The sequence below is a fragment of the Palaemon carinicauda genome, chromosome 26 (assembly GCF_036898095.1).
Source record: "Palaemon carinicauda isolate YSFRI2023 chromosome 26, ASM3689809v2, whole genome shotgun sequence".
Taxonomy (NCBI): Eukaryota; Metazoa; Arthropoda; class Malacostraca; order Decapoda; family Palaemonidae; genus Palaemon; species Palaemon carinicauda.
In genome coordinates, this window is record NC_090750.1 from 63021708 (window position 1) to 63047318 (window position 25611).

Below are 25611 nucleotides of genomic sequence, written 5' to 3' on the forward strand. Positions count from 1 at the left end.
TAATCTTTTATATAAAATACAAGCATTTATTAACTAATACAAATTTCTTGAGTAAAACAGTTTGAGCTTTTCATTTTTGGCAAACGACCACATGGCCAGACCACCACGGGGTTTTTTATGCAATGTACCATAATGAAAATTCCTTTTTATCTGTCCAGTTCCCATTATAGTCCCTGTTTATCACATGGCCTTATTTAACATGGAACCAATTTCACTTTGTGGCATCGTATCTGTTTTTAACCCTTTCACCCCCAAAGGACGTACCGGTACGTTCTTGCAAAACACTATTAATTACATATTTTTGATAATTTTATGAGAAACTTCAGGCATTTTTCAAAAGAATGAGACCAACCTGACCTCTCTAGGACAAAAATTAAGCTTTTTAGAGCATTTTAAAAAAAATATATATAGCAAAATGTGCTCGAAATTTAACCTTATGGTGGGGGTAAAAGCATCGCAGACACTATTTCAACAGCAATTATACAGTACAGCTTGTGATTATTTGCATATGGAACTTGACAAGACTAATGATCCGAAATACAGTTGAATATCTGTTGTTCTGAAATTGTCATCTCTAAGGAAGAAAGTACAGCTTCAGTGCTTTCTATGAGAAACATCATTTAGCATGTAGCAATGCTATGCTATCTGGCATTTAAACTCTAGAATTCTTTTTTATGATTTTTAAGCATTTATAAATTCGTATAAAGTTGTAACTGCAAAGCCTACTCAAATGTATTTGGGAAGGTATTAGCTTTATAAGTTACTGACGCGTATCAAAGCTTGTCAGAGCCTTTTAAAATGACCAATCACATGAACTACAAAGAAAAAATCATGAAAATTTTCACCATCCGGAAAAAGTTAAATAATAACGTGCATAACATAAGTTTTTTTTTTTCTGCTCGTGAAAACAAAAATGTGAAATTTTAGAATATTACCCAGATTCGAAGCCTGGGGTTTAAATATTACATATATACTGGCTATAAAAACCGTAATGTTTTAATATTATTAACACAATTCATATATACTGGCTATAAAAACCGTAATGTTTTAATATTATTAACACAGTTCATATACCATTTCGATATTCATAGGACAAAATCTTGTAACTTAAAATCAGTAGTTGAAATTCACGACTATCTTAACAATCAGCTTTCGTATTAATTGTGAGATCACCCATTACTGTACAGTGCCGATCTGTTCCCGACGCCACCGTTACAGAAAAAATATATCCTCCTGTATCAATACTGGAAATACGCGAAACTACGAACAGGGATCGTAATATGCGAATAAGTGGAAGACGTTGACGAGAAGAAATCCAATGACGGCTCCTCCAGCCGAGCCAATCTGCGTCACAGCGCCACACCAGAACAGCGCATGCGCCCCTTCTTCTCTCATTAAGTTGGCTATTTCCACTCGTACGTAAGTCATTAGAGCTGTGAATAGCACCCACGACAATATCTGTAATAAAAAAAGAGATGTTTTATCATTTCCAGAAGGATAAAAGTTTATGGTATTTGCCATGGTCTGAATTTTCAAGAATTGACAACAAAATAAGACCTTTTTTTATTATTATTATTACTTGCTAACTAGAACCCTAGATGGAAAAGTAGTATGCTGTAAGCCCAGGGGCCCCAACAGGGAAAATAGCCCAGTGAGGAAATGAAACATGGCTATCTGTAATAAAAAAAGAGATGTTTTATCATTTCAAGAAGGATAAAGGTTTATGGTATTTGCCATGGTCTGAATTTTCAAGAATTGACAACAAAATAAGACCTTTTTTTATTATTATTATTACTTGCTGAGCTAGAACCCTAGGGGCCCCAACAGGGAAAATAAAGACTTTTTTTTATTATTATTATTACTTGCTGAGCTAGAACCCTAGGGGCCCCAACAGGGAAAATAAAGACATTTTTTTATTATTATTATTATTACTTGCTGAGCTAGAACCCTAGGGGCCCCAACAGGGAAAATAAAGACATTTTTTTTATTATTATTATTACTTGGTGAGCTAGAACCCTAGGGGCCCCAACAGGGAAAATAAAGACATTTTATTATTATTATTATTACTTGCTGAGCTAGAACCCTAGGGGCCCCAACAGGGAAAATAAAGACATTTTATTATTATTATTATTACTTGCTGAGCTAGAACCCTAGGGGCCCCAGCAGGGAAAATAAAGACATTTTTTTTATTATTATTATTACTTGCTGAGCTAGAACCCTAGGGGCCCCAGCAGGGAAAATAAAGACATTTTTTTTATTATTATTATTACTTGCTGAGCTAGAACCCTAGGGGCCCCAGCAGGGAAAATAAAGACATTTTTTTTATTATTATTATTACTTGCTGAGCTAGAACCCTAGGGGCCCCAGCAGGGAAAATAAAGACATTTTTTTTATTATTATTATTACTTGCTGAGCTAGAACCCTAGGGGCCCCAGCAGGGAAAATAAAGACATTTTTTTTATTATTATTATTACTTGCTGAGCTAGAACCCTAGGGGCCCCAGCAGGGAAAATAAAGACATTTTTTTTATTATTATTATTACTTGCTGAGCTAGAACCCTAGGGGCCCCAGCAGGGAAAATAAAGACATTTTTTTTATTATTATTATTACTTGCTGAGCTAGAACCCTAGGGGCCCCAACAGGGAAAATAAAGACATTTTTTTTATTATTATTATTACTTGCTGAGCTAGAACCCTAGGGGCCCCAACAGGGAAAATAAAGACATTTTTTTATTATTATTATTACTTGCTGAGCTAGAACCCTTGGGGCCCCAACAGGGAAAATAAAGACATTTTTTTATTATTATTATTACTTGCTGAGCTAGAACCCTAGGGGCCCCAACAGGGAAAATAAAGACATTTTATTATTATTATTATTACTTGCTGAGCTAGAACCCTAGGGGCCCCAACAGGGAAAATAAAGACATTTTTTTTATTATTATTATTACTTGCTGAGCTAGAACCCTAGGGGCCCCAACAGGGAAAATAAAGACATTTTTTTTATTATTATTATTACTTGCTGAGCTAGAACCCTAGGGGCCCCAACAGGGAGAATAAAGACATTTTATTATTATTATTATTACTTGCTGAGCTAGAACCCTAGGGGCCCCAACAGGGAAAATAGCCCAGTGAGGAAATGAAACATGGAAAAATAAAATAATTTAAGAACAGTAACATTGGAATAGATATTTCCTATATAAACTATAAAAACTTAACAAAACAAGAGTAAGAGAAATTAGATTGAATAGTATGCCCGAATGTACCCTCAAGCAAGAGAACTCTAACCCAAGACAGCGGAAGACCATAGCACAGAGGCTATGGCACTAGGTGAAATGAAAACTATTTTGGGAGAAGTATTTTTTAGGATGGTGATTTAGGTAACGCAGTTAATTTTAAGTAGAGCAGAACTTGCATTTCAAAACCCAATGGACAAATGAGGGATAGATGCAGAATGTGATAATTGCAGCATCCTTATTTTATACTCATATGTACCATTTATCTATATATAACTTTTGTTCTCTAAATAATATTGATTATAATTTAATCTAATGCATTACGATGAAATAACAAAGACCAATACAAAAATTTCTCCTATAGTCCATTTCTTTTAGCGATGCATATTTGCACCGACTCGCAGCGGTGCCCTTTTAGCTCGGAAAAGTTTCCGGGTCGCTGATTGGTTGGACGAGATAATTCCAACCAATCAGCGATCACGAAACTTTTCCAAACTAAAAGGGCACCGCTGCGAGTCGGTGCAAATATGCATCGCTAAAAGAAATGGACTATAGTTGAAGTTGATATCTTTCCATAGAGTCCATTTGCAATTAGATAAGACTGTGAAAGTTACCCAAAACTAAGCATGTATAAACCCATGTACATTAGCGGCAGACTTGTTAATCATTTTGTAGTACAGATAGCCAAACATCAATGTCATCTTCGTTAACCTGCTACAGATTACGTGAATTTCTTTACCACCCGGAATTTTAGCCTCGAGAAAGTTCTACAACCAAATCGTAACTTCTAAGGCGAAAGGTGGTCATGATAGCTGTCATGCAAGCAGCCAGAGAAAGGGTTTAAGATGTAGGTGCGAAGTTTTAGATAGTTTAAAGAACTTAAGATGTATCCATCTGGCTAGATCAGTGGTTCCCAACCTTTTTTCTGTCTTTTCCCCCCTGCACCCATTTCAACCATCCAGATTTCCCCCCTGCACCCATTTCAACCATCCAGATTTCCCCCCTGCACCCATTTCAACCATCCAGATTTCCCCCCTGCACCCATTTCAACCATCCAGATTTCCCCCCTGCACCCATTTCAACCATCCAGATTTCCCCCCTGCACCCATTTCAACCATCCAGATTTCCCCCTTCATGCCCCGCCCAGCCTTCATGCCCACTCGCCTGCCTCAGAAATGGGCATGACACTCCAATTCTCCCCTTGAATATCATGTCAGTGAGAAATGATATGATCATATCACAATTGAATGGCTAACAACAAATTTCCGCACGTACTATGAGGACATTTTCCGCTTGTTTTAGTTAGTAGGTAGTGTAATTATTTCCCCCCTGGAAGCTTCAAATTTCCCCCAGGTTGGGAACCACTGTTTTAGGTAGTTTAAAGAACTTAAGATGTATCCATCTGGCTAGATGAATAAGAGATACACTCAATAGGAGCAGAATAAAATGCCCATCAACGTAATTTTCCAAAACAATGTCGATGATCATGGCAGTCAGACAGCAGTATGAACAAAATTTTTGTTGAGATTATGGTTATCCATGCAAATAAAATTAATACAGTTTTGAATTTTATGGGAGACTTTACGAGCTAAGGAAGAGATATCATATTTGGACATAAAAATTCCCCCCGCCCCACCCTTCACACCTCCCCTCGTTTCACAAGACACAAGATCTTGACTAGAATCTCTCTCTCTCTCTCTCTCTCTCTCTCTCTCTCTCTCGTGTTTCACAAGAGACAAGATATGGCCTTAAAGTACAGTTTCATGAATATATTATCTTTGGTTTGATGGTGCAATTTCGACAGAATGTATAGCTCAACTTATTGTATAACATAAATAACTATGTTTATGCAAATGTAGTTTTCACTCACACAGGCACTCGAGAATAAACGATAGAAATTATGATTACGTTTGAACATGTACTTCTGCATATATAATGAACTTAAGAATCTTCATCAATAATTTTAATGTACTCGTCCCAATCAAACACCGCTCTATAGTCCATTTCTTTTAGCGATGCATATTTGCACCGACTCGCGGCGGTGCCCTTTTAGCTCTGAAAAGTTTCCTGATCGCTGATTGGTTAGAATTATCTTGTCCAACCAATCAGCGATCCGGAAACTTTTCCGAGCTAAAAGGGCACCGCTGCGAGTCGGTGCAAATGTGCATCGCTAAAAGAAATGGACTATAGTAGGACTCGACCCCCCCCCCCCCCCCCCCCCGGAACTTGAACTTTGCCCATTCAATGCAATTCAGCAAACAATACGGCTTATGGACACAGGGTTCAAGAATTCCGAGACATGACTTATTTTCAAAACAGTGCGTGGTCTTGACTAATTCGCTGTTGCCATACCAGTTGCATCTTTTATAACGGCATAACAAAGAGAGTCATCATTCAGATAATTGCACAAGAGAAGAGGCTTTAAGACATACTCGTGTTCTTCAATCGAAAATGCTTTTCGTTAAAGACAAATTCAGCTTATCTCGACTAAGCATCGTACATCGTTGATGTGAGAAAATGGGTTCAAGACCTTTTTTTATGCTAAATCTAAGCTTTAAAAACTAGCCCAAGTATAGCTCTATCTGCTGAGTCATTAGCAGCTATGGCCTGGCCCTCCTCGGTCCTAGCTTGGGTGGAGAGGGACCTTGGCCACTAATCGTATGTAATGTTAAAAACTAGCCCAAGTATCCATCTAGACTGGCAGTTACTAATGAAAAGGTGATTAGCAAATTTAAGTCATTCGGGTATTACTCCATTTTTCAAAAGTGATGATTGCATTTCACGTTAATGAAGGAAAGATCATGTTGGTTGAGACTGATTGATTAATTTTGAGATTTTGGCACCCTGACAGCGAAGGTCATTGACGCCTAATAACCTTTGGACCCATAGAACTCGGCTTAACCATAACCAACCGAGCCAACGAAAGAAAATTAAGAATCGTACCCTAACTTACTTAAATCAAGACATTATCCTAAAGATGTGATTTAATTCTAAATGTCATTAAACAACCTTCAGAAAGAGGAATAACGACTATTTTAATCCCTTCGTTTCGTTTATATATGTACCCTGTATACACACACACATATATATATATATATATGTGTATATATATATATATGTATATATATATATATATGTGTGTGTGTGTGTATATATATATATATATATATACACACATATATATATATACATATATATATATACATATACATATATATATTTATATATATATATATGTATATATATATATATATCAACAACAAATGCAGCAGCTTTAGGTCCACTGCAGGACTAAAGCCTCAGCCACGTCCTTATTTATTCTGGGGTTTTCCAGTTTTCATCATGCTGGGCAACTGCAAATTAGTTTTGGTGTGGTAATTTCGTTTGATCGCTCACAGCAAACCAACCTAGTATGGCTGATATATATATATATATGTATATATATATATATATATATATATGTGTGTGTGTGTGTGTGTGTGTGTGTGTAGTAGAATATAGAAATCCACTTTTGATAGGATCTGTAAACTATGAAAAAGCCTTTTATAATGTGCACCACTGGGCAATTTTTTGGAGTCCTGCGTTATTATAAAGTTCCTTTTCAATATGTAGATTTGACTAAGTCTCTCCATGAGCATAGCAAGTACAAAGTTAGTATTAGTGGAATACTATCAAGTGAATTTCCAGTGAGGAGTGGAGTACACTTAAAAATTTGCCGTAAAAAACGGTTAAAACCCTTGACTAAATGTTGCCAGGCATTTACTTTTTTAAAAACGGATATATTGCCGTAAAAGGAGTGAGATTACGGTCACCATCCTGTGAAAGATAATAACATATAGGGTATAAATTATGGTGGCCTGTATTTCACTGTAATACGGCCAAGGATAGTATATTTTTACAGAGAATTTCCGAATAAGATTACTTTTTTTTAACGGTGTACTCCTAGGGAATGTATTGTCACCCATGTTGTTTATCCTTCGCATGGATTTTGTAAGGTGTAGAATGGTTGGAAATGATGGAGAATGATTGGACTGGACTGTTAATAGGAAATAAATAGACCTAGAATATCCTGATGATGTTTTTCTTATTAGCAGAACACCACAGGATTTGCAATGCTTGCTTACCAGAATGCATGAAATATCTCACTAGGTTGGGCTCATGATAAATTGAAGAAAGACAGAGATGATGAGAAAGGAATATGCAATGGAAGATGAAATATCCTTGGAAGGAGAAAGGATTAATAAGGTAGAATTATTTAAGTATTTAGGAAGTATGATACCCAATACAGGGTCTTTATAATTGGAGTTTAAAGATTAAAAAAAAAGAATCAGACAATGGCTTGGCTTAGTAAAATCTAGAAATCAAATCGCCTAAAATTGCATTTAAAATCAGGATATATATATATATATATATATATATATCAGTTTACTTTGATCTGTGTTATTATTTGGACATAGTCATGGTTTGATGATGAAATAATCTTCTACAGCTTTAGTAGATTTGAGAACAAAGCCCTCAGAAGAATATTGGATGTTAAATGGCAGGACAGGATTAGAAATGAAACTATAAGACAGATTACTCGAGTGCCATATGTGGATGAGATCATGATGAGGGATATTTAGAGATGGTTTGGGCATGCGCTTCGCACTTCCCTAGAGAGATTAGTTCACCAAACGTTTAACTGGGCTACATAGGGCACTAGAAGAGTGGGAGGACCCAGGTCTACATGGCTGAGGACTATGGAGCGTGAAGTAGGAGATGATGAACGGAAAAGTATTAAACAAAAGCTCAAGATAGAGACGACTGGCAAAATCTAACCGAGGCCATTTGCGTCAAGAAGCGTTGGAGTAGATGATATATATATATATATATATATATATATATAGAGAGAGAGAGAGAGAGAGAGAGAGAGAGAGAGAGAGTTAGTCTATGAAATTGGTTATCTACACTGAAAATGAATATTATCTGCAGAAATTCACCAATACCCAATAGAAATACATGTCACTTCACAAGAGACACATTTGAATCAGAATTAAATCGAATCAGAGTTAATTCAGAAGTGTTGCATTATAAATCTATCACAATGGTCGGGTAAACCAAAGAGAGGATGAACCATATGTTCTTATTCTAGCAAATCTTCACACCCGATCAGCGAGTGTTATAAGAGCTCAATCTAGAGTGGATGCTCAGCTATTGAAAAGGCAATAGAAATAATTGTAGAATGGCATGTCTAAGTGCAGTGGTTCCCAACCTTTTTTTCTGTCATTTCCCCCCTGCACCCAGTTCAACCATCGAGATTTCCCCCTTCATGCCCCGCCCAGCCCTCATGCCCACTCGCCTGCCTCAGAAATGGGCATGACACTCCAATTCTCCCCTTGAATATCATGTCTTTGAGAACTGATATGATCATATCACAATTGAATGGCTAACAACAAATTGCCGCACGTACTATGAGGACATTTTCCGCTTGTTTTAGTTAGTAGGTAGTGTGATTATTTCCCCCCTGGAAGCTTCAAATTTCCCCCAGGTTGGGAACCAATGTCTTAGTGTATGAATTATGAAAGTGAGAGTATATCTTCTAAATGGTTTCAACCCCGCAGGATGAGGACTACCTCGTCGAGGCTCTCCTCTTTTGGCGATGGAGATAGATAAGTCTATTGTTTCTCCCTCTTATTCTGATTAGTACAGTGGTAACGTGTTCGCCTAGCATCCGCATGGCAGCAGATCGATCCTCTCCAGGGACCGTGAGTTTAAGCTGTTTACTGGAGAGGCCACTGCTGTTGTTGGGTACCACAGGGGGGGGGGGGGGTAGGTGTTTAAGCTTGCCCAGCTGACGTTCTGGTGAGCGTCTATTAGATGAAACTGGAACTGAAACCAGGCACCTTTAACATATAATCTCTTCACCCTATTTGTAACCCTCAACAGTCGGCTAAGGACTAGGTACATAATGTGCTGCTTAAGCATAAAGAGACATTCTCAAATATTGTTCCCCCCGTCCGGTCCGGGACTCGAATGCGGTATCTCACCCTCATCAGCTATGTTCCCGAGAGAGAGAGAGAGAGAGAGAGAGAGAGAGAGAGAGAGACAGAGAGAGAGAGAGAGAGAGAGAGTTAATTATGGAGAAATAAAAGACCACCTTATTCTACTGTACTTCGTAATGGAAGGACGTTTGCGTAACTTTCTATCTCCTTTCGGCCTCATTCTAATAAGAGACGCTTAAACGGCCCCTATGACCGCCACAACACCCTATAGCCTACATTGAAGTTTCATGCCACCCTTTCTTCGAGACGTAACAAGGAACCAAGGGTTCCTCGCTCATGACTTGCATAAACTGTCCGACGGCCCAAATTATGTGAAACGTGCTCGGGTTCTTGGCACACGTGACTCCTGACTCAATATGTAACAGGGAATCCATTCACTCACTAACCTATACGCTCTTTCTCTCTCTCTATTTCCATCTATTGTCGCAAGATGTCTCTCAACGGAGCTTGGATTTACTCCAGGACAAACTTTTAAGAGATATACTGGGGGAAAACTGTAATACCCTGAACTTGAGAAAATTTATACAAAGTATTGGGTTATATTACGAGCTATAATTGATTTTATTAATTTATTTATTTTATCCTTTTAATCCCTATTTATTTCACATCTAGATTTTATTGTATGAAAGTGTTACGATTTGTATTAAAGGTAAAAATGATACTAAATGGTGTGAGTGTACAGATATGATTGAATGATTTTCGTTATATAGCGCTGAATGGCCTTTGATGCCCCAGTGCTTGGCTTAATGCCTAAATCCTATATTCAATTCAATTCAACGGAGCTTGGGCTGGATGTTACTAAACTGTATTGAGGCAGTTGATGGATTTTTAATATATTCTCTCGAACATTCCAGTCGTTCATAGATTCGAGTAGCAGGTTAGAGTAAAGAATAATTAGTTACTGCACATCAAATGATAACTTTGTACTCCTGACTCAATATGTAACAGGGAATCCATTCACTCACTAACCTATACGCTCTTTCTCTCTCTCAATTTCCATCTATTGTCGCAAGATGTCTCTCAACGGAGCTTCGGCGGGATGTTACTAAACTGTATTGAGGCAGTTGATGGATTTTTAATATATTCTCTCGAACATTCTAGTCATTCATAGATTCGAGTAGCAGGTTAGAGTAAAGAATAATTAGTTAATGCAAATCAAATGATAACTTTGTAATACATAAAGGTAAAGTTTAGAAGGGAGTGCAGGACACGAGTTGACGTATGCTACTGATCCTTAACAAAGAAAAAGACAAACTTCAAGTACATTATATGTAAAACCTAAATGACAACACGGGCAGTATTCAATGTAAGTGTGAACCGATCCGGATTCATCACTGTCAAATTTACCTTTACTGGGATTACATGTAAACGACCATTACATTCGTCTTAATGTTTTTTTTTTTTTTTTTTTTTTTTTTTTTTTTTTTTTTTTTTTTTTTTTTTAGAACACTGGCTGCCGAAATGTATGTTAAATTGAAGGCATTTACATTGTGAATTGTGGACTCTCATTTCTGAATTCTGGTGAGTCACAAAAGGAATTAAATACATGTTTGACACATTCTGCTCTCTCTCTCTCTCTCTCTCTCTCTCTCTCTCTCTCTCTCTCTCTCTCTCTCTCTCTCTCTCTCTCTCTCTCTCTTTTTGACTTTTGAATTATGCGGTCTGCAATCACATAGTATTTCATGGTGTTAGGCATACGGTTGCGAGACGGATTATTGTCTAAATGAAATATTTGCCTGTGGGGTATTAAACGGACTTGCAATTAAGTACAAAAACTCTCACGCGCAGGCGCGCGGACGGGCACACACACACGCATACATACACACATTTATATATACATATATATATATATTGTATACCAGTGCTTCTGTAATGTCAAAAACAACGACACCATTAAAGTATTTTTGTGAATAAATACTTATACATACGCACGCACACACACATATTTATATATGTGTATATATACATATATATATGTATATATATATATATATATATATATATATATATTTATATATATATATATATATATATACATATATATATATATATATATATATATATATATATATATATATTTGTGTGTTGTGGCTGTATATGTGATATGAATAAATACTTATACATACACACACATGCATATATATATATATATATATATCGTGTGTGTGTGTGTGTAAGTATTTATTCATATCACATATACAACCACAAAAATACTTTAATGGTGTCGTTGTTTTTGACGATACAGATGCACTAGTGTACAAAAAGCAGAGTTGATTATCGAATATTGATTTTACATTTATCGAGTATTGATTTTACATTATTAATTTTATCTAATTAGCAGACTATCGTACAGTTATTCATTGTAAAAAAAAAAAAATGTTGCCTATATATCGCGAAAAAAGGGGTGTCAAGCTTGTCACCAAATTTTCATACTTAATAATTAGGTAACTGACTGGTGGTTTTGTTATTCATTGTTAAAATGTGTATTAAAAACGGTAAATGCCTGGCAATATTTATCCAAGGAATTTTACCGATTTAAAAACAGATATATTGACGTAAAGGAGTGATATTACGGTCACCAACCCGTTAAAGATAATAAAGTAAGGTAAAATTATTTTACTGAAATACGGCTGAGAACAGTATATTTTTACAGAGAATTTCCGATTGAAATACGTTTTTTTAAAAGTGTTGTTCTTAATAATTGCAGATGAAGTAAAAAAAAGTCTTACAGTTCTTAGCGGAAAAGTTTTAAAACCGTGTTACGAAATGTATACTGTACATTTACTTTATATTTTGATTATGGGAATTTCGGTCACGGGAATTATGGTCACATGCAACTGGGGAAAACCCGTACTACCATTCTTCGGGAAATATATTATTATTATTATTATTATTATTATTATTATTATTATTATTATTATTATTATTGTTATTATTATTATCACCGTTATTATTATTATTATTATTATTATTATTATTATTGTTATTATTATCACCGTTATTATTATTATTATTATTATTATTATTATTATTATTAATAGCTAAGATGCAAACCTAGTCGGAAAAGTAGGGTGCTATAAGCCCCAGGGTTCCAACAGGGAAAAAGTACCCAGTGAGAAAAGGAATTCAGGAAATAAACTACAAGAGAAGTAATGAACAATTAAAATAAATCATTTTAATAACAGTTACAACCTTAATATAGATTTTTCATATATGAATCTTATAAAATCTTGACATCTGACCGCACCGTTTAATGAATTTGAAGCCCTTCTTAGCGAATTAGGAATAATCACTTGATATTTAGCTATAAGTAGTAATTGAAAACACGGAGCAAACTCCTACTCTGAATTCTGGTGAGTCTCAAAAAAGGGTTTATGAGGTCAGTAAGATCTTTTATATTAAGCTATAAATAGTACTTTGAAACTCTTAAGTAAATTCTTACTTTGTACGAGACAAAAAACTTATGAGGTCAGTAAGATCTTCAGGGATCCATGGAGTGAGATATCTTAATTTGAAACAAGACGATAAAGTTGTATAAAAGCCTTTTCCACATCACGTGTCAGTGCCCGGCCGATGTGCGTCAAGTGAGCACGCTCGGGGGCAGGGTTATACAATGCAGAATAGACAGACAGGGTTATACAATGCAGACAGACAGGGTTATACAATGCAGAATAGACAGACAGGGTTATACAATGCAGAATAGACAGACAGGGTTATACAATGCAGAATAGACAGACAGGGTTATACAATGCAGAATAGACAGACAGGGTTATACAATGCAGAATAGACAGACAGGGTTATGCAATGCAGAATAGACAGACAGGGTTATGCAATGCAGAATAGACAGACAGGGTTATACAATGCAGAATAGACAGACAGGGTTATACAATGCAGAATAGACAGACAGGGTTATACAATGCAGAATAGACAGACTCATTGGGCTTGAATATAAGAAACAGACACCAAGATGGAAATATAAACTGCATATTCTGTGATGTAGAAGAAAATGCTAACCACTTTATGTTATATTGTCCACAGTTTAGTGATATAAGAATAAAAGCAATTGAGCTCCAACAACCATACGAAGAAGATAGTGCACAAACAGTTGGAAAATTCCTTTTTTGTGAAGACAATATTGAAAATAAGAAAAGTGTACTACAACAAATGTGGATGAAAAGAGAAAAACTAGTGAAAATTAGGAACACACACAACTAAAAGACACAGAGGACGTCAAGAACTTTAAAATATCATTCAGTGATAAACTGTCATATAACGGCATTCGAAGTATTCTTTTTTGTAATATTATCCGTCCAACATCTTTTTAGATTCATTGTCACTTATTTTGGCGCAAGGTGCAAACTCTTAGACACGTGACTGATATAATGCAACTCCCGAACGACTAGAGACTGCCGAAACGAACCCTGATTTTGCTAATATAGAGCGTGTTCAAACTTAAATTTTGAAGTTGTTCTTTCTTCAGCTCCTTTTTTTTCACATCTTGTTTTATATATATATATATATATATATATATATATATATATATATATATATATATATATATATACATATATATATATATATATATATATATATATATATATATATATATATATATATTATATATATATATAAATATGTATACACACACACACACACACACATATATATATATATATATATATATACAGTATATATATATATATATATATATATATATATATATATATATATATATATATATATATATATTTCTTCTTTTTTGGCAATTTTTCCCCTACCATTACTAAATTTCTCTTAGTACTATTATATTACTTATTTTCGTAACTTATTTATAGATGCTTTCTTGAATAATTGCCCAAATATACCAAGTTTCATTGTTTAATAATAATTGATGATTTATGCAATGAATTGCATTTTGTGTTACTCTTGTAATTGTTTTGGTTATTATCCCGTAAAGTATAGTTACATCAGAATGTTTCTGAAGCCGAAACTATTCTGAGTGAATAATTTCTGACCTTGTTAAAAAATGGAAAGAATGTAGCCTAAAGCGCTTGCCAGACAAGAATGTAAATGTAAATATCACCCACGAACGGCATTTAATACCGAATTCTATCTTGGGAATATATATCCACTTGAAATTCATTTTATGGTAACAGCTTCTGGCCGGGTGGAGATTCGAACCCCCTCCTGTGGGCCGGAAACCATGCCAGCAACGACTCTACCGACTGAGCTATCATAAGAATGTAAATTTTCGATGACTGCAATATACTGTATAAGTGACTTGATGGTTGACTGAAATCGTGAGAAAATCGATTGGGAACCAAACATGGATATTAAGTAATAAAAGTTAGGCAGAATGTTTCTGAAGCCGAAACTATTCTGAGTGAATAATTTCTGACCTTGTTAAAAAAAATGGAAGGAATGTAACCTAAAGCGCTTGCCAGACAAGAATGTAAATTTTCGATGAATGCAATATACTGTTAAGTGACTTGATGGTTGACTGAAATCGTGAGCAAATCGATTGGGAACCAAACATGGATATTAAGTCATAAAAGTTAGGTTATATTTCTTTTCAAACGCAACTCTTTCGTTTTACTTTTTGTAATAATGCCTGAAGTTTGAGAGTAGAATAGGATATAGATTATGGCAAACCGGATAGCTTATAGAGAATGTCTTGAATTTTGTAAATTTCTAAAAAGTAATTCTACCTTCTCGATCATCACTTAATTTTATTAACTCAACAGTTCGGTTTTCTAATTTTTGTGGGTAACCTAAACTCCATAACACACACACACATATATATATATATATATATCCTTTCTGAGTGGGGATACCTTAACGGGGTGAAAGGGTTAGCGTATCGTCATGATCAGCATAGCTGTACTCGTCATGGCCACCCAAACTAGGTTGGTTTGCTGTAGCGATAAGACTAAAGTCTCCCACCATCACCAATCTGCAGTGCAACCTGGTGATGAAAATGGCCAATTCTCAGACATGGCTAAGTACATGTCTGAGGCCTTTGTCCCGCAGTGGACGAGAAACGGCTGCATTTTTTTGTATTTATGTGTGTATGAGTGTGTGTATTATGTAAGTTTATATGCATTTATGAATTAGTCTAGGTATCCCTTTTTATTTTAGATAACATCAGAGAACTGAATGTCATATTTATGATAAATAAACTTTACAAGTTACTAAGTTCTTTCAAAACATGGAGGCCTGTTGAATCACCACCTCAATTTAGACTCTTTCTAGAAATTCCTTAATACCATGACATGGTGTAAGTTTATACCCAATCCCGGACTCTTGTATGCCATTGTATTATTACACACGTAAGGTCGATTCTCATGGTTACGAAGGCTGAATTTCACACTTCACAATAAAGAACTACTCAAGCTCAATATATTCAACAAGATCAAATAAATTACGAGTGATTTAGCAAGGCATTCGTGAAATATAATGCTAAAGGTTGTATGTCCTATTCTAATGATATTGATCATACATTATTTCTACCTTGGGTAAGGTATAAGGGGAGCTGTGTCCTGAAAGAAAGGGGAATGTTCGTTAGTTATACATAATGGAACAAAGAGAGAGAGAGAGAGAGAGGAGAGAGAGAGAGAGAGAGAGAGAGAGAGAGAGAGAGAGATTCAATGATGTTAGATATCGTCACTATATCCAGGAATAGTGATGCTATAAGTTTAGAACAAATGTGGTTGTTTGCTCCTTCCTGTTGGGTTGCTAAATATCATTGAAGGAAATATTATTTGAGTAAAATCATTAACACATTGATTTCTACTGAGAATTAGTTATAGAACAAGATAAGATGGCGTGGACCATCTATCATAGTACACCCTCACCTTGAGGGGGTAGACGGAGCCGACTGTCTTCAAGAGACGGAATGTGAAACCCCGCGTGCAAAATGAAGATGATAGCATAACATGCAAAGGAATCACGTGGAGTGGAGTACGTGTAATGCCAAGATTATGGTATTTTATCTTTTTACAATTGACACGTGGGCGATGTTCCTTATCTCTTAAAGAATTTACTTTGCATCGCTTGTTATCTCGGTAGACAGAAAACTTATCTCGGTTTATTTCGTTCTCTCGGTTTCTTTTTCTCAAGTTGGCAATATATCCAGGTCACGTTCTCTAGTTAATGTTTTGAAATATATCTGATGAGTTTGTGTTAAAATTTCCCGTGATCAACTGTGTCTAATGAATAAGGATCATGATAATAAGGAGGAAGAAAAGATTGTGTTTCCAAGTCTCAGTGTAATGACACTGAGAGAGAGAGAGAGAGAGAGAGAGAGAGAGAGAGAGAGAGAGAGAGAGAGAGAGAGAGAGAGAGAGATCATTAACGCAACTGACTGCTAATTATAATCCTCGTTGAACATATGAAATTTATTTCCTAGAAACCCTGGTTCCTCTAAATGAGCCCAAACGAACTAACCATCCTAATGACAGAGAGAGAGAGAGAGAGAGAGAGAGAGAGAGAGAGAGAGAGAGAGAGAGAGAGAGAGAGAGATATAGAGAGAGAGAGACAGAGACCATTAACGCAACTGACTGCTAATTATAACCCTCGTTGAACATATGAAATTTATTTCCTAGAAACCCTGGTTCCTCTAAATGAGCCCAAACGAACTAACCATCCTAAAATGATAGAAATTTTAGCTTTTAACGTACTTCACTTTAGGAGAGTAAATATTTCCCTTAACAAATGTTCTATTAAAAATCAATTATGGACTTGCTGGAGATTTGTTATTTCATATGTTGATGAATATAACAAAATAGTAAAATTCTAAATGACTAATTTCAAGTGAAACAAGTGATTGTAAAATTTTCATAAATATTATTTCTTTTGTCTTAGCCAAAGTTTTTATTCAGATTTAATATTTTAAGTCGAGTGATTAAATGATTTTCAGAGCATAATATTTTCGTCTTTATCTAAGTTTTGTTCAGACTTAATATTTCGAGTGCTTTATTTTTGTTTTCACGTAAATTCTTTTAAAGTGTTGTAATTTATATAGAATATATTTATTTTTGCAAAGAGTGTATTATTTCAATCATTATTGTTAAGCATCGTTAAGCATATATTTTTTAAGTTGATAATTAGTGACAATCTAGTTCCTCACCGCCACCGATAACAATGGTAGACGCTTATATGTAAATCTTTCACCAAGTATTAAAATGTTGACTGTTTGTATTGCACAGGTTCTAAAACCAGCCATTGCTTGTGTTTTCATAGAGAAATATTTTTTTAAGTGTGTGTTTATTGTGTAGAATATCTTTTCAATCAAATCACGTTTCACAAAATAGCAATCTGAACTTCTACCTAATAATACTAGGATTTCTACTTTCTGACTAAACTTTCTATGCACTAATTGTTTAACATATGTCAAATGTACAGTGATATTACTGCTAATTTTTTTATACTGTACGACGATGTATATGATGTCATGTTTGGTAACGTGTCAGGGGAGGAATTTGATTGCTTTTCGTATAGAATAAAATCACTTGATACGCAATGAAGAGAAGGAATTTCCCACCGCGACTTTATATCTCTCTTTAAAACAAAGCAAACAACCCACTACTTGATTTCTGGGGGCTAAAAAGAAGAAGAAAAAAAGGAAAAAAAAAAGTTTCTGCCCTTTTAAGAAAAGGCCTCTTCTTCCAAGAAAATCGTTTTAAAAAACATTAATTACAGAGTGAGAGAAGTCTGGCAGATTGGGTTAATTTTTTTTTTCTCAACAAAGGTTCATCTTCACTTACCACAAGAGCTTTCCCTCCCGTTTCGTCAACCAGAGGAGGAGATGGGCTGAGGAGAGCAGTAGCCATAAGATACCCACCGACGATGGTACCCAGGGTACCCAGCACAGCTAGAACCCAAGACTTTGCCCTGGGTAGCATTAGCGTAGCCAGAGCCGCCACTGGGTTTGCGACAGCTGAAAGCGTGGCGGCTAAATGATACGTGACATTACCATAAGGACCGCAGGAGTAGGACTGGATGGAGGGAAGGATCCCATTGGTAAGACTGCAAGCCCAGATTTGACCCAAGAGCATTGTGGCGTACAGTCGGTAACTCATGGTCCTCATAATGCGCTTAGAGGGCGCCTCGATCATTAAGTGGGACTTGGACTGCGACACTTCGATTTCAGTCTCGCTCTCCGTTGGGGACGAGGCTCTCTCGCCCTTGATGGATGGTAGGAACTCCAGCATGGTGAAGGCCGTTGCACTGGCCACCATCATGGCAAAGAGGATGAGGAAGAAGGCCTGGACGGAAAAATTGGGTTCCAGAGGCGCTGGAACCAAGTGGGTCTCGTTTCCGAACGTCTGGTTGACGCAGTGGGCGTCCCCGCCCGCGCCCTGCGTCAGTGCCACCAGCGCTGGGAGGAGGCCGGAGAGGCCCTCGCCTACGAAATAGGATGGGAGATAGGTGTTTCTCCATATTGCCATGTAGGGGATGAACAGAACAGACGACGTGCAATCGACGAGGGACAGCATGAAGACGAGAACTAACAGGGCTGTCGAATGTTCCTTGTCGCCAATCACGGACGTGTGGTCCCACAACAGCGACAGCAAAAGCGAGGCTATGCATCCCAACGATAGCAGGCCGTATACCACGGGAGCTGGCCTCTGTCTGGGTTTGTAGAGGCGCCATAATGAGTAGGCAATGGGTCCTACGTTGGCTATCTGGAATCGAGAGACAAACAAATTAATTAGAATTTGATGGGTCCTACGTTGGCTATCTGGAATCGAGAGACAAACAAATTAATTAGAATTTGATGGGTCCTACGTTGGCTATCTGGAATCGAGACAAACAAATTAATTAGAATTTGATGGGTCCTACGTTGGCTATCTGGAATCGAGACAAACAAATTAATTAGAATTTGATGGGTCCTACGTTGGCTATCTGGAATCGAGACAAACAAATTAATTAGAATTTGAACATTGTTGAATATTTCGGATATATTACATAAAGATAATTATTATGAACATTCCAAAAGCTAGTTAATGGAAAGAAAGATTTAATTTTATTGAAAAAAAACTATATAATTTAATGAACGTAGGAATATTTGAAACATTTAATAGATTGTGGGTAAGTCGAAGCATCATCTGTAGCATTAATCTCGTGAAAAAAAATTGAGAAAATTGATCTTCGAGATTAAAAGAATGAAGTTTAATTAACGCAAGTCATGAATTTAATTAATTAAATGACTGATGATATTAGTTAACTTATCTCTTAATAGTTTAGTTTTATATATACGGCTAACTGCTATTTAAATCAGGACAAAGCGACATAACCATTCAAATGGCTTTATCGACACTTAAGAAAAGGAGAAAAAAGTTGAAAGGAAATTGGAACACTCACAGAAATAATAACTGTAAGAAATGAAGGGAGATTCCACTTCTCAGGGAGCTCTTCCACCAGCAAGGGCAACTCCACCCAGAGGCCGTTGACGGACACCCATGCCCCTATGCCGAAGACGGCTGCTAAGACGTCCACCAGAGGATTGCGTCTCGTCATTTCAGTACCGTCGTTTAGCCCGGGCTGTCTCCGTATAAGGGGAGCTGTGTCCTGAAAGAAAGGAGAATGTTCGTTAGTTATACATAATGGAACAATGAGCGTGAAATGTATTTTAAATGAGAGAGAGAGAGAGAGAGAGAGAGAGAGAGAGAGAGAGAGAGAGAGAGAGAGAGAGAGAGATTCAATGATGTTAGATATCGTCACTATATCCAGGAATAGTGATGTTATAAGTTTAGAACAAATGTGGTTGTTTGCTCCTTCCTGTTGGGTTGCTAAATATCATTGAAGGAAATCTTTGAGTAAAATCATCAACACATTTACAAGTAAATGTCAGTTTGTATAAAAAAAATTGCAAACACTCATATGCACGCACGCACACGTGTATAGATACACGTATGTATGTATATATATATATATATATATATATATATATATATATATATATATATATATATATATATATTATATCATCATCATCATCCTCATCCTCATCATCATCTACGCCTATTAACGCAAAGGGCCTGGGTTAGATTTCACCAGTCGTCTCTATCTTGAGCTTTTAATTCAATACTTCTCCATTCATCATATCCTACTTCGCACTTCATAGTCCTCAGCCATGTAGGCCTGGGTCTTTCAACTTTTCTAGTGCCTTGTGGAGCCCAGCTGAACGTCTGGTAAAGTAATCTCTCTTTGGGAGTGCGAAGAGCATACCCAAACCCTCTTCATCTACCCCTCATCATGATCTCATCCACGTATGGAACTCGGGTAAACTCTTATAGTTTCATTTCTAATCCTGTCCTGCCATTTAACTCCCAATATTCTTCTGAGGGCTTTGTTTTCAAATCTACTAAATCTATTGTAATACCATGACTCATGTCCACATAGTAACACCGATCTCGCTGAACTGATATGTAGTCTTATTTTTATATGTAATTTCAGGCTATTTTATTTCCAAATTTTACTTAACTTAGCCATTGTCTGATTTGCTTTTTCCAATCTTTCACTAAACTCTAATTCTATAGACCCTGTATTGGAGATCATAGATCTTAGATACTTAAATGATTCTACCTAATTAATCCTTTCTCCTTCTCATGATATTTCATCTTCATTGTATATTCCATTCTCATCATCTTGGTCTTTCTTCTATTTATCTTCAGCTCAACATCGTGTGATATTTCATGCATTCTGGTAAGAAAGCGCTGCAAATCCTGTGGTGTTCTGCTAACAAGGACAGCATCATCAGCATACTCTAGATCTGCTAAATTCCTATCACCAATCCAGTCCAATCCTTCTCCACCATCTCCGATTGTTCTACGCATTACAATATCCATGAGGAGGATAAACAACATAGGTGACACCACATTCTCTTGGAGTACTCCGCTGTTCACTAGAAATTCTCTATATAAGACTCCAGTAACATTAACTTTGCACTTGCAAATTCATATATTTAAGAGGAATTTCATAATAACGCAGGACTCTCCACAAAATTGGCCGGTGGACACTATCAAAGGCTTTTTCATATTCCACAAATGGCATCAAAAGTGGATTTTTATATTCTATGCATTGCTGTACGTCTCAAAATGAAAATTTGGTCAGTGAAACTTTTACATTTTCTAAATCCTGGTTGTTCATCTCTCAGCTTTTTATCAAACTTTCTCTCGTCTCTTTAGAATAAGCATACTATATATTCTTATAACAACTTGCGTAAGTGTTATGCCTCTGTAATTATTGCAATCAGTCAAGTCTCCTTTTTTTTTTATCACCAACACTCCTAACTCCTGTTTATCAGGTTTTACCTTTTCATGCCACATTCTACAAAATAATCTTATAAGTGGTCTGGGAGTCACTTCATTTTCGGCCTGTATATATATATATATATATATATATATATATATATATATATATATATATATACACACAGTATGTATGTATGTATATATATATATATATATATATATATATATATATATACAGTATGTATGTATGTATACATATATATATATATATATATATATATATATGTATATATATATATATATATATATATATATATATATATATATATACAGTATGTATGTATGTATATATATATATATATACAGTATGTATGTATATATATATATATATATATATATATATATATATATGTGTGTGTGTGTGTGTGTGTGTGTGTGTGTGTGTATATGTGTGTATGCATGTATGCAAGCATGTATGTATGTGTACGTTTGATTCCATCAATGGTATACGAATCACTGTCACCATTTTAATAGAGAACTAGACATCAAGTTCAGTTCTACAACTGACATTCAAAATTGTGTATCCTAACCAAGTATTGTAATTTGTTACGTTTACCGGTTAACGCATCTATTAATTCCGACAGGGTCAAAGAGTTTACATCCGCACCTCTTATCAACATTCATTTTCAGATAAATGCGAGAGATGAAGGAATAATGACAAAGATAATGAACAGACAATTGTTTCTACCCTTCACTGTCTACTCGCCTTTACGTTCCTTGCTTGGGGGTACACTCGGGCACACTGTTCTATCTTATATCTTATTTCTCTTCCACTTGTTTTGTTAAAGTTGTTATAGTTTATAAAGTGATATTTATTTTAATATTGTTGCTCTTCTTAGAATATTTCATTTTTCCTTGTTTCCTTTCCTCACTGAGCTATTTTCCCTGTTGGTGCCCCTGGGCTTATAGCATTCTGCTTTTCCAACTAGGGTTGTAGCTTAGCAAGTAGTAATAATAATAATGATAATAATAATCCCAATGTTGTCTTATTTCTAAAAACAATTCTAAGAATTTATCGGTCTTTTAACGTCCTGTCCTTTCGAGCAACGTCCATTCGGTTTAACGTCTGTATTATTTGTGTGTTCTAACTCCGGATATGGTGACCGTGTAGCATCAGTTATCTTGCAACATCACTTGTTTTTTATCTGAGAAAAACACAGACTCGTGACAAACACAAGCAGCGATATTAAAATGATCCTAGTTTTAGGTGATAACATTTCTTGATAACTTTAATGGTGCATTGTTTTTTTTTTGTTTTTTTTTTACATTACTACATAGAAGTTATATTTTTTTCATAAGCGAGTACATTTTCTTATATCTTCAATCTCTCCTTTTATTTAAAAGTCTATGCAACATTAATTCACTTGATAAGCAAGTGCATTTTCTTATATCTTCAATCTCTCCTTTTATTTAAAAGTCTATGCAACATTAATTCACTTGATAAGCAAGTGCATTTTCTTATATCTTCAATCTCTCCTTTTATTTAAAAGTCTATGCAACATTAATTCACTTGAATTTATCGCCTATTCTTCTTCCGCATTAAAAATAAATCAAGGTTCTTAATTTTATGTGACATTTTTTTTTTCTGTAGGAGGAACTTAAAAACAGAGGCAAGCAAGTGTTTGATGATGAATCCTTAGCACTTTTATCAAAACACAATACTAGTATGGTTAATTGAAGTACTACTGTATATTTCGCTATTCGGAAAATGAGTAGCTATAGAAACCATTACTTATCCTTGGCTATGATATGTTTATCACGCTAAATCTTGTTTTTATTATCTATATTACGCAATTTTGAATCTTAGATTAAATGTAATCAGCTGTTTGATGGTCTTATCCGTACAAACAGGATGATGAATTTGTGATATCCCAAGTCAATAATTTGATGTGTTTGCCCGAGTGGAGCCAAGACGTGGCACCTGAGATAACCCAGGAGACCTAAATCAATAATGAGAGCCATGGTTGAAGGAAGGGAATGGCGAAAGAGAGCCATGGTTGCAGGAAGGGAATGGCGAAAGAGAGCCATGGTTGCAGGAAGGGAATGGCGAAAGAGAGCCGTGGTTGCAGGAAGGGAATGGCGAAAGAGAGCCATGGTTGCAGGAAGGGAATGGCGAAAGAGAGCCATGGTTGCAGGAAGGGAATGGCGAAAGAGAGCCATGGTTGCAGGAAGGGAATGGCGAAAGAGAGCCATGGTTGCAGGAAGGGAATGGCGAAAGAGAGCCATGGTTGCAGGAAGGGAATGGCGAAAGAGAGCCATGGTTGCAGGAAGGGAATGGCGAAAGAGAGCCATGGTTGCAGGAAGGGAATGGCGAAAGAGAGCCATGGTTGCAGGAAGGGAATGACGAACGATCCCAACTACCGCCATGATGAAAGCGAATATATCATTTCATCATCATCAAAGAAACAGCGTGGAATTATGAACTAACCTGACCGAATTTAAATTTGGGAGTCTCGTCTGCTTGTGGGAGACTATCGTGCACACTTAATCTCTTCCAACATCCTGTCTAAACCTCTTTTTAAACTTTTACTTAATAGCGTAACTGCAGAGTTTTCCCTAATTGCATTTGGGCTCTGAATGGCCTCATGGGTCCCAACGCTGGGCTATATAGCCCAAATTCATAAATCCATCCTTTCATATCGATAACAAAGAACGACCCAACCTACAAAATTTTATTACAATTGAGAAGGGCTCTCCAAAATCAAACCATTGTTCTCTAGTCCTAGGTATGGCCATATCCTCTATACTATGGCCTTCCCACTGTCTTAGATTAGAGTTCTCTTGCTCTAGGGTACACTTGGGTACGCTGTTCTATATTATTTATCTTCCTCTTGTTTTTCAAGGTTTTATAGTTTATATATGAAATATCTAATTTAATGTTGTTACTATTCTTAAGATATTTTATTTTGATTGTATTACTTCTTTTGTTATGTATTCATTTATTTGTTTCCTTTCCTTACAGGGCTCTTTTTCCCTGTTGGAGCCCTTGGGCTTATAGCATCTTGCTTTTCTAAGTAGGGTTGTAGCTTAGCTTCTAATAATATGTGCATATATATATATATATATATATATATATATATATATATATATATATATATATATATATATATATATATGTGTGTGTGTGTGTGTGTGTGTGTGTTTATGTGTGCGTGTATGTATCTACATAAACGAGACGAGTGTAGGCTTATACAATTCCTCTTATAATATTCTATCATCTCTTTTTTTTTCTTTTTTTTTTCTTAAGTTTCCGACAACCGACACTCTTAATCGAGTAGCCTTAGGATAATCACAAAACGATAAGCTGTACAAAACTGCACCACGAACCTTCTAGTACAACGAAACCAAATTATCTGTTCCCAGACTCTTCAACATCAATTAAGTGTTAGAGATGGGCCATCGTAGAACTACCTAATATTATTGAACCTTATAGCTCGAATCGATAGTCCAGGTCAAGCCCCATAATCTCTGATTATGACGAGGTCTATCTCCACGCCTGAGCGCAGAAACCCAACAGCTCACCATCTTATCTCTGTAGAGACACTGATTTCACTGATTCATAATATATGATGAATTTGATAGTAGCTGGGCGATGAGATGGAACAATGATTGACAAGGGTATTGTTTGTGTGTGTTACTATATCATTCAGAGAGAATAACGAGAGGCAATATAATGAAACGAGTAGAAAGGCAGAATCACCATGTGTGTAAGCAATAGCACTGCACATAAACACAGTATATGGTAACAATGAATGCCTGACAAAATCCCCACATACAAAAATCCCACACGAGAACTCCCCCCCCCCCCATGTCAAAGCCCCCTTAAAATATTTTTGAAAATTCTCTTTTGGTAATTGTTAACGATGTCCGAAAGACTACTCGTAAAGTGGTGAAAAAAACCCATTTTAGATTCAGGTTGTGAGTAAATTATTACTTATTTTATTGTATCTGTCCATGATGGAAGATATCGGGAAAAACTAAAGGCGGAGATAGACTGTGCTATGATGATTTGTATTGGTAG

At 36.0% G+C, this 25611-nt stretch overlaps 1 protein-coding gene across 2 annotated transcripts in view; it reads right to left on the reverse strand.

The window, feature by feature from the left end:
- Window positions 1-611: 611 nt before the first annotated feature.
- The window catches only part of Rift (Riboflavin transporter), a 49048-nt gene continuing 24048 nt past the window's right edge, over window positions 612-25611 (reverse strand). For both annotated transcript variants that reach the window (XM_068349638.1, XM_068349637.1), the window contains exons 2-4: window positions 19639-19845; window positions 18039-18959; window positions 612-1458 (exon numbers count right to left, since the gene is read on the reverse strand). In XM_068349638.1, the coding sequence (XP_068205739.1) occupies window positions 1261-1458; window positions 18039-18959; window positions 19639-19794 (1275 nt within the window). In that variant the 5' untranslated portion in view covers window positions 19795-19845 and the 3' untranslated portion in view covers window positions 612-1260. The remainder of the gene's footprint in view (window positions 1459-18038; window positions 18960-19638; window positions 19846-25611) is intronic.